We start from the raw sequence: 10,158 nt of genomic DNA, 5'->3' as shown, positions 1-10,158 counted from the left end.
TCACTCCTGCACGTTCGCGTTCTCTAGTGTCAGCGAGCGGTGTTTACTCTGGTTACGGTGTGAGGGCTTCTCATCACAGGGGCTTTGCTGACTGCAGAGCAGAGGCTTTTGGAGCCGGCTCTCAGTAGTCGTGGTGCTCGGGCTCAGTTGCCCTGAGGGGTGTGGAGTCCTCCGAGATCTGGGATGGAAACTGCGAGCCTGGAACTGGCAGGGAGATCCTTACCCGCTTACTTTCATGTTGTGTGTTCCATAACATCAATTTGCTGTTGTTCAGGACCTCAGTCGCGTCTGACTCTTTGCGACCCCGGGGACCGCAGCACGCCTCGCTTCCCTGTCCTTCACGGTCTCCTGGAGTTTGCTCACACTCCTGTCCCTTGAATCAGTGAGTCCACGATGCCACATAAGCCTCTCACCCTCTGCGGCCCTGTTCTCCTTTTGCCTTCAGTCTTTCCCAGCATCAGTGAAAGTGAAAGGCGCTCAGTTGTCTCTGACTCTTTGCAACCCCATTGACTGTTTGTGGAATTGTCCAGGCCACAATACTGGAGTGGGCAGCCATTCCCTTCTCCAGGGGATCTTCCCACCCCAGGGATCGAACCCAGGTCTCTGCATGCAGGTGGATTCTTTATCATCTGAGCCACCAAGGAAGCCCTCCTAACATCAGGGTCTTTTCCAATGAGTCAGCTCTTCACATCTGGTGGCCATAGTATTGGAGCTTCAGCATCAGTCCTTCCAATGAATATTCAGGGTTGATTTACTTCAGGATTGACTGGATTGATCTCCTTGCTGTCCAAGGGACTCTCAAGAGTCTTCCCCAGCACCACAGTTTGAAAACATCAACTCTTAGGTGCTCAGCCTTTTTTATGGTCCAAAGCTCACATCTGTACATGACTGCTGGAAAACCATAGCTTTCACTATATGGACCTTCGTCAGCAAAGTGATGTCTCTGCTTTTGAATACGATGTGTAGGTTTCTCATGGCTTTTCTTCCAAGGAGCAAGCATCTTTTAACTTCATGGCTGCAGTCACCATCTGCAGCGATTTTGGAGCCCAGAAAATACAGTCTGTCACTCTTTCCGGTTTTCACTCATCCATATATGCAATCTTTGTGTATCTGAGTCTGCAGTTTGTGGTTTCTACTGACCCTTAATCATCGAAGCCTGTTTCTTGATGCTTAATGGTGTGTTTGTGTGTGTGTGTGTGTGTGTGTGTGTGTGTGTGTGTGAATTCCACTCCTGGGTAATATATTGGTGGAGATTCTTTGAGGGGCTGGTTTGAAGTACATTCCTCCAAAGAGGATTTGCCCTCTCAGCAGGTGATACTACATACATGGGACCACTTAGAGTTTTCAACTTGGCTCTTTCCACACTGATAACTACTTAGGAATTTTGCTCCAAATCGTTGACAGTAGAGATCATAGATGAGAATACTGGAGTGGCTTGCCATTCCCTTCTCCAGGGGGTTTTCCCGACCTAGGGATGGAATCCAGGTCTCTTGCATTGCAGGCAAATTCTTTACCATCAGAGCCCCGAGGGAAGCCACTATTGGCTAGGAGTCTGCTGAGAGAAGTTTCCCTGTTATCCCTCCTGTCCCCCCAGAGCTCAGGCCTCCCACTGACTTCCCAACCAGGCCCATCTCCCTTCATTTACCCTCAGGAGGAGCGCTCAGCTCTGCACTCCTGCAGCTCAGGGGCGTCTCCTGAGAGGCCTCTCTTCCTGAGCTGGGGCCCATGCTTTCTTTCCCTTCCCCTCCGCTCCCACCACATTGTCCTTCAGTCGCTAAGTCCTGTCCGACTCTCTGAGACCCCATGGCCTGCAGCACGCCAGGCTTCCCTCTTCTTCACTATATCCCAGAGTGTGCTTCGATTCATGTCTGTTGAGTCGGTGATGCCTTCCAAACATCTCATCCTCTGTCACCCCCTTCTCCTCCTGCCCTCAGCCTTTCCCAGCATCAGGCGCTTTTCCAGTGAGTCAGCTCTTCACACGGAGAAGGCAATGTCACCCCACTCCAGTACTCTTGCCTGGAAAATCCCATGGACGGAGGAGCCTGGTAGGCTGCAGTCCATGGGGTCGCGAAGAGTCGGACATGACTGAGCGGGTTCACTTTCACTTTTCACTTTTATGCATTGGAGAAGGAAATGGCAACCCACTCCAGTGTTCTTTCCTGGAGAATCCCAGGAGTCGGGGAGCCTGGTGGGTGCGTCTATGGGGTCGCACAGAGTCGGACACGACTGAAGTGACTTAGCAGCAGCTCTTCACATCCGATGGCCAAAGTATTCCCACCACCTACAGCCCTTTGAAAATCAAGCTCCGTGATACGGGAATCAGTGACAAGGCAGACACCAACATCAGTGCTACCCATCGTATCAGTCTGGGTCCCACCAGGAGACTGAAACCACACCAGTTAGTTTACCAGAGAATTAATATCAGGAATTAGTAAGGAGGTGGCTCAGTCAGTTTAGAATCTGTCTTCAATGCAGGGGACACAAGTTGGATTCCTGGTGCGGGAAGATCTCCTGGAGGAGGAAAGGTCAGCCCAGTCCAGTATTCTTGCGGGGAGAATTCCATGGACTGAGGAGCCTGGCGGGTTACATTCCATGGGGTCCCAGAGTCCGACACGCCTTCTGGACTAAACCACCACTGTTAAACTAAAGAGGACAGAAGACGCAGGTAGAACACAGAAGCGAGTGCTAGGAGCAGCCAGCATCCTTAGGGTTGGAGGAAGAAAAGATAGGGGTTGGAATTATTGAAATGTGGCTGTTTTGATGCTTGGAGGTGAACCCTTGGGGCTGAAATTCAGATCCTGAGGAGGGGGTGATCCCCGGCTGGTTCTGGTCTTACCCTGAGAACGTGCGGTGAGGCTAGTCCTGCAGGTCCTGGGGTGCTACAAACTGGATTCACCTGCGCGACCCCGCCCCGACCCCCGCTGCCAATACGGCCTCAAAGCACACCGGGGTGTTGCCCCAGAGCCCTGCAAGATCCTGCTTCCCTCCACTAGCCTTGCGGTCGCTCTCTCTCTCTCTCTCTCTCTCTCGCTCTCCCTGCTGGCGGAGCCTGACGAGCAGCAGCTGGGGATATAGTTGTGCCCAGCATCCCACAACATCCAGCGTCTAGCATGGGATGTCAGGGCCTGAGAGATCACGGGGCGAGGGGTCCGCCAGTCAGAATCCTGGGTTCTTGAAGGGAATGAGGGCTCTGACTAGGGGTTGGAGTGGGTGATGTCTGATGACCAGGATTCCTGGGTCCTGAAGGGAAACAGAGTTTGGGGGACAGGATTCCTGAATTCTCTGGGGACCATCAGATACGGAACTCCTCAAGGGAGTTGAGGGTTTGGACTCCTCGAAGGGGGCTATCTTGGTCTCTCAAGAGTAGATGTAATAGGTGTCTAGTCCCCCTGAGGAGGAGGAGGTGGATGCCCTGATTGCTGATGAAGGCAGTCTCCTTCCCACTGGGGATTGTGACATGAAGGAGGGGAGTCTGGGTTCCCCAGGGAGCTGGAATCCTTGGGCTTCTGAGCTACAAGGGTATAAGCTGTAGGTATCCGGGGTTGGGGGATAGACCTGCATCCCAAATGGGCTTTGAATCTTCACTGGGGAAAGGGTGGTTCTCTGGAGTCTCAGAACTCCTGGCTCCCCAGAGCGCTGTGTTCCTTGCTTCTAAATTCATGGCTGGTGGAAGGTCTCCATGTGGAGCAGGGATTTGGGGTCTGTGTGAGAGAAGTGGAGACGCTTTGGTCCCCCTCGGGGCATCTGCCACCCGGAAGGCACTGCCGCCCACCTCCCCAGTATCTGATACCAGCCCCTGCCCACTTACTTCTGTTGCTCTCATTTACGGCAACCATGCAGGAGTCTTCATCTGGGGCACAAGTCTACAGTTTTCCTTTGCAATTGGGACCATCACACGTCACAGCTTAGCGGGTACCCTGCAGTTAGAGAATGGGGCTCTAGTGAAAGGTGCCGTGGTCTGTGGGCCATGACTTCCGAATCCAGATGGGGATGGCGTTGTGGGGTCTGAAGGAAGAAGGTCTGGTGTCTCCCTGGTTATTCATGGGCAGGACAGTGGTCACTGAACAGGGATCTGTCGGAAGCTCGGCAGGGATGCCATGGTCCTGAGACAAAGCTGCTTTCTGGGGCGGGGCAGAAAGCAAGTCCGATCAGGGAGCAAGTTTATGTAATTACAAGGCTGGTAACTAGGGATGCTAGACCCGCTGATAAAGCTAGGGGACCTTGACGGGTCCTGCTGAAGGGTTCCATGGGCTTTAAAACTTTTAAAAATATTTTTACTGTTCTTTTTTCTCTTGTTGCCTGTGTTGGGTTCCTGTTTCCTGTTGGTTTATCTCTAGTTGTGGTCAGTAGGGGCGACTCCCGAGTTGCGGTTTTGGGTTTCTCGTTTGTGCTGGTTTCTCCGGTTGCAGACCACGGCTTAGAGCATGAGCTCAGTAGTTGTGGTGAAGGGTCTTAGTCGCCCCAATGCATGTGGAAGCTTCCTGGACCAGGGATTGCACCTGTGTCCCCCGCTCTGGCAGGCAGATTCTGCACTGAAGCACAGGGGAAGTCCTTCATGGACTTGTGTGAACCTTCCCGTCCACCTGGTTCTCGGGAGTGGGATCACCTTCTGTGTGGCTACCAGGCTGTCTGAGTCTGGTAGGCAGTGGGTGCTCAGGCAGTGGTACCTTAGAGGGGATCTGCATCCCAGGTCAAGAAGAAAGATCGAGGACTAAGAGGAAAAGGGCCTGGACTCCTTGGTCCTGAGAGAGCAGGCAGCTGGGGGTCCAGACGCAAGGTATCTCGGTCCTGGGGAAAGTGGAGCTGCCTGAACTCCTATATCTGAGGGAGGAGGACACTCGGGACCTGAGCTCCTTAGAGTCCTGGGAGAAGGGAAATCTCTCACCGTCGCCTCATTTTTTTTCACACTAATGACAAATACTAATCATACTCTCTGATTTTCCAGAATTCAGGTGTCTCATTTTGAGACACTGCCTGGGATACAGGGAGCAGAACCCATCCAAACCCATCCTTTCTCATAGACTTAAACCCACATGTTTTTTAGCTCTTCCTCCCTTGGGGACCCAGGCTTTCTCCCATTTACCCTCTGCCTTCTCCATGAATTTCAGTTCCCAGGACAGCTCTTCCCTTCTCCCTTGAGCACCTGGCAGAATGTTCTCTCATACTTCTTGTTTTGATGGTCCCAGGAATCCAGAGCCCTAGTCACTTACCCAGACCCAGAGGGGTGCAGAGCAGCAAGGAGGCCAGCAGAAAGGTCTCAGCAGGAAGGACTCCAGACCCGGTGAGAGGGAGGGGTGCAGGGTCCAGATTCCAGCATGGGGTGTCTGGGCCTGAGAGATCACGGGGTGAGGGGTCCGCCAGTCAGAATCCGGTGTGCTTGAAGGGAATGAGGGCTCTGACTAGGGGTTGGAGTGGGTGACATCTGGTCACCAGGATTCCTGGGTCCTGAGGAAAACAGACTTCTTGGGGACGGGATTCCTGATTTGTCTGGGGATCATCAGACTATGGAACTCCTCAAGGGAGTTGAGGGTTTGGCCTCCTCGAAGGGGGCTATTTCGGTCTCTCAAGAGTAGAACTAGATCTAATAGGTGTCTAGTCCCCTGTGGAGGAGGTGGTGGATGCGCTGATTGCTGATGAAGGCGGTCTCCTTCACACTGGGGATTCTGACATGAAGGAGGGGAGTCTGAGTTCCCCAGGGAGCTGGAATCCTTGGGCTTCTGAGCCACAAAGGGTGTAAGAGGTAGGTGTCCAGGGTTGGGGGATAGGCCTACATCCAAAATGGGCTTTGAATCTTCATTGGGGGAAGGACTGCTCTCTGGAGTCTCAGAACTCCTGGGCTCCCCAGAGGGCTGAGGTCCTTGCTTCCTCATTCATGGCTGGTGGAAGGTCTCCATGGAGAGGAGGGAATTGGGGTCTGTGTAGGAGAACTGGAGTCCCTTTGGTCCGTCTTGGGGAATAGGAATTCCATCTGTGTTGCCCTCGGGCCAGACAGCCCTTTGACAATCAGGGTGGCCTTTTACAAGTGGCTCAGCAAATGGCATCTACATGCAGAGTTATCGTGAGCATCCCACGTAGGCACGCCTGTACCTGCATTCTCTGTCTTGCACAATAATAGACTTGCAACCCCTCCTGGAAGCCCGGAACACGGGGAGCTCAGACTTTAGTCTCACCCTTTGCTCAGGGTGCCCTCCTCTCTGACACCATCTCTGACTTGACTCTGTCTGACTTCTCCACCCTGCGCTTCCCTCTTCCAAATAACGTCTACCCTCCTGCCAAGGGGCCTCCTGCCTGGATCAAATCTCAGAAAGCAAGACCTGCTTTATTTCATGTGTCAGCGTCCCCCTGTGTTGATCCCGTTCACACAGCTCTGTATCGGCACTCTTGGGTGTCACGGCTCTCTTTTGGAACGGTTGCCTTTTAAATCATGGCTTTTCAAAGGGTTGAATTTTAGGCTCTGGAGGCAGCAAGTTGGTAGCGAGGCATCTGTCTCTGGGAGCATCCAAATAGAAAAGACGGAAGACTCCCTTGTGGAGGAGTCACTGGCTGCCCTCAGCATGAGTCTACGCGGCACCTGCATGCTGACAGGCCCTTGAAGGCAGGAATTCAAGGAAACATGTTGAATCTTGGTGTTGCCACTGGCAGAAGCAGAGGAGGTCCAAAAGCCTCCTCAGCTTAGCTAAAGTTCCTACTTGTCTGGATAACGATAAATTTGTGTCCATTGAGGTGAGGAACCATGAAGCCCAGAGAATCAAGGGTGTCTTTCCCTGTGGTATTTCTTGGTGGAGCGAAAAAAAAGTAGAAATTCTGTTGTGTGTCTGTTCTTTGGGTTTCAGGGGGGTGGAAGATGCTTGGGATTCTGTCAGCTGGAAGCCTAGACTTCTGGGTCTGAGGGAGGAAGGATGGAGGGTGAGGACCACAGGGTCCCTGGAGAGGAGGGATGGTGGGGTTGTGTGCACGATAGAATTCCTGCAGACCCCCAAACCTCCGCAGGGACCTTTGGTGCACTTGGGTTTTGTGCCCCTGTCATCTGCCATGAGAAGGATATTAACCAGGGAGTCACACATCCAGAAGAGTCTGGAACCCCACGGAGGTGAACTAGAGTCCCCCTCCCAGACTGGAACCAAACCGACCAGAGCACAGCCAGAAACAGAGCTGCCCCAGATACCTACAAACCCATAGGAAGAAGAGTGTTTCTTTTTACAAGTCTCAAGTGGGGCATGGTTTGTTATACAACATTACTCAGCATGAACAGACTAATACAACTTTGGTGTTTTAAACCACTGAGTTTAGGGACTTGTTTGTTACTGTAGCATAACCCAGACTATCCTGATAGATGCCAAAGTCTAGTAGCTGCCACACATGGCCACTGAGGAAGTGGCAGCTATTAGGATGGTAACTCTTTGGCCAGACACATTGTCCCAGAACCCACTCTGCCTTCAAGGCGCTAGTGCAGGGTGCTCAGGCACTCAGTGGGGTCTGACCCTTTGTGACTCCGTGGACTGTAGCCTGTCAGCCTCCTCTGTCCGTAGATTCTCCATGCAAAGATCATGGAGTGGGTTGCCATGCCCTTCTCCAGGGGATCTTCCTGACCCAGGAAGTGAACCACGTCTCCCACATTGGCAGGCAGATTCTTTTCCGTCAGAGCCACCAGGGAAGCCCCTTAAATGTGCTAGGCACTGCACTAAGTCCTTTTTACGTGTTCTTTCATTGGACTCTTAAGACAACCCTTTGAGGTTATAGCTATTATCTCCGCATTTTACAAACTTCAACTCTGGGGCAAGAACAGGTTAACTAGGAGAGGTGATCATGGACTCTGGAGTCTGACCCTCCCAGCTGTTTGACCAAAGACAAGTGATACCACAATCCGTGCCTCAGTCAGTTCTGTAAAATGGGGGCAATACTTTCAGCTTCACAGAGTTGTGACTATGAAATGAGGTACTACATGGAAAACACTTAGCATGGGGACCAGGCAGGAAGTAATCCCTTAAGAAAAGGCAGCATCTTCCATTTCTTTCTTCCATAGAGAGTGTTCCCAAGGGTTCAGACCCCTGCTTTTCTCATCCCATCTCCCCGAAATGCATCACATCACAAAGACTCAGGATCGTTCTGTTAACTTGCTTAATTTATAGACACATGGGAACTGTAGAAATTTCTAGAAACACAGCTGACAATGAATGGAGACCACACACCACATGGGCCTCAGTTCCTCACTCAGCCTTGCCAGAAGCCTGGGGGCCTGGACGACAGCTGGTCTTCTTGATGGTCAACAAACGAGAGCCTGAGGGCACCAGGGTCCCAGGCTTGCTGTGGCAGGCGGCCTCCGTGCCACAGCCCCGGGCCGCAAATCTGATACCTGCGGGGGGGGATTGTAGACTACAGTCAGGATCTCCAGTGCCTCCCTCCTCCTAGTCCAGGGTCACGTGCCCCAGCCACCTTCTCCCCCAGATCTTTGGAGCCACTCTCTCCCTTAGAATCTGGAAGAATGAGGCTGCAGTTCTGGGACTGTCTGGAATCCCTGTGCCCTCCTCCTGAATTCCAGGTGCCCCTTACCAGGCTGTGCGAGGCCAGACACGGCGACACAGTGGGTTTCCTCACCCACGCAGACCGCTTTGAGAGTTGAAGTGCATGTTTCCGAAAAGGCAGCGATGCAGGAAGGACACCGAAGGCCATTCTCTGTATGGTTTCTCACGATCGCTGAAGAGGAGGGTGGAGGGGAAGGTAATTGGAGACGTTAGTCCCTTTTCCAACATCACAAACACTCAGGGGACACCAGTTGCTAACGCACACTGCATTTTCAGAAAACAATATTTGACTGCATTGGATCTTAACTGCAGCATGAGGAATCCAGTTCCCTGACCAGGGATCAAACCCCTGCAGAGAGCGCATGGAGACTTAGTCAGTGGACCAGCAGGGAAGTCCCTGGATCCTGCAGTTTACAGTAGAAGAAACCAAGGCTCAGCGCAAGGAGGACGCTCATCCCTGGTTACAGGGCAGGTCAGGAGCAGGTGCTCACAGGTGTCCCTGGCGGGGGAAGGTGGGCAGGGAAGGACTCCAGCTGTGGGGCTTAGCCGGGGCTTACCGGGCAGTGGGTCCTGGTTGCACCCATCGTTCTGGCAGCAGCGCCTCCTGGAGCCCATGTAGTTCTCAGTGTTCATGGTGATGGCGAAGGATCCTGAGTCACACTCGCTGGATTTTGCACACCCCTTGTAGCTGGTCACCGCCAACGAGCCCTCTGCAGCATGACCGTGGGCAGAAGGCTCAGTGGCCCCCGGTCTGGACCCTTGCCCTGGGCTGTCTCCCCCACCTTATCGTAGCTCCAGCCCACTGCTGTCTAGAGAGGTCTCTTCCAGCTCCCCACATTCAAGCCCCTTTCTGCCTGGGGCATCATCTGAATGGATTACCAGGTATGCACCCCATCCTCCCCCTGTCCCCAGGCTGTGCTGGACTCTCCAGAGTGGCCCCTTCCACCCCAGGGACACCCCACTGCCATCCTGCAGGGGTCGCACCTGGAGTGGTCTTTCCCAGACCACCTGTAACTAACCCCAATCCTCTGTAATGGTCTCTTCCAGTCTTCAGCCCTCCCCTGACCCCTGGAGTTCCTTCCACCAAATGCTGGGATGGGGCTGCCATCCCCACCTGCTGTCACAGCCATTTCCTTCTCCATCTAAGGTAGACTCTTCCAGATTTCCCAGGGTCACTCCCCAGATTTCCTACCTATGGTCTCATGCTGCCCTCCTTGGCTACTCTCAGGTCTTGCCTGAAGTGGTCTCTTCCAGTCTCCCTGGCCTTCCCCTTCCCCACCACAGATAGGGTGTCTCCTCCAGGCCTAGGGTTTCTGCTCTTTATACCACGTGTTTGGGTGTGTAGGGCTCAGTTGTGACCGATTCTTTGCGACCTCATGGACTGTGCCCAGGGATCCTCTGTCCTTATATGTCTCTCTCTCTATGACAAATTTGGGAATCCCAGGGTGCCAGGATCCAGCCTCGGCAGGATCCAGGTGGTACCCTCAGGATAAACGGCGTTGGCGAGAGAGAGAAGACACGTGAGACCAGCCTTGATAGTGCCAAGTCTGGGAGGGAGAGAGAGAGAGAGAGACAGAGAGAGAGACACCAGACGGGGGGTACAGCAGAGTCTGGCAATGCTGTATTTTTTGACCGT

The 10,158-nt window shown here is 53.2% G+C and overlaps 1 protein-coding gene across 1 annotated transcript; it reads right to left on the bottom strand.

The window, feature by feature from the left end:
* On the bottom strand, nt 1-9,873 carry LOC122692773 (phospholipase A2 inhibitor and Ly6/PLAUR domain-containing protein-like). Its single transcript, XM_043900602.1, has 5 exons — nt 9,715-9,873; nt 9,080-9,232; nt 8,551-8,694; nt 8,212-8,353; nt 1-178 (listed from the first exon to the last, which is right to left on the bottom strand). The coding sequence occupies exons 2-5, from the start codon at nt 9,153-9,155 to the stop codon at nt 1-3; spliced, it is 540 nt and encodes a 179-aa protein (XP_043756537.1). The 5' UTR covers nt 9,156-9,232; nt 9,715-9,873.
* Between the last annotated feature and the right edge of the window lie 285 nt (nt 9,874-10,158).

This window comes from Cervus elaphus, chromosome 4, assembly GCF_910594005.1.
Source record: "Cervus elaphus chromosome 4, mCerEla1.1, whole genome shotgun sequence".
NCBI classification, from domain to species: Eukaryota; Metazoa; Chordata; class Mammalia; order Artiodactyla; family Cervidae; genus Cervus; species Cervus elaphus.
This window is presented reverse-complemented; position numbering and strand designations above follow the sequence as displayed.

Coding starts and splice junctions, on each gene's coding strand:
- LOC122692773 (XM_043900602.1), bottom strand. CDS start 9,155: ATGAACACTGAGAACTACATGGGCTCCAGGAGGCGCTGCTGCCAGAAC. Junction 8,354..8,550: donor GTCTGGCCTCGCACAGCCTG/GTAAGGGGCACC, acceptor CCCCCCCCGCAG/GTATCAGATTTGCGGCCCGG. Junction 179..8,211: donor CAGGCTTCTGGCAAGGCTGA/GTGAGGAACTGA, acceptor TTTCCATCCCAG/ATCTCGGAGGACTCCACACC.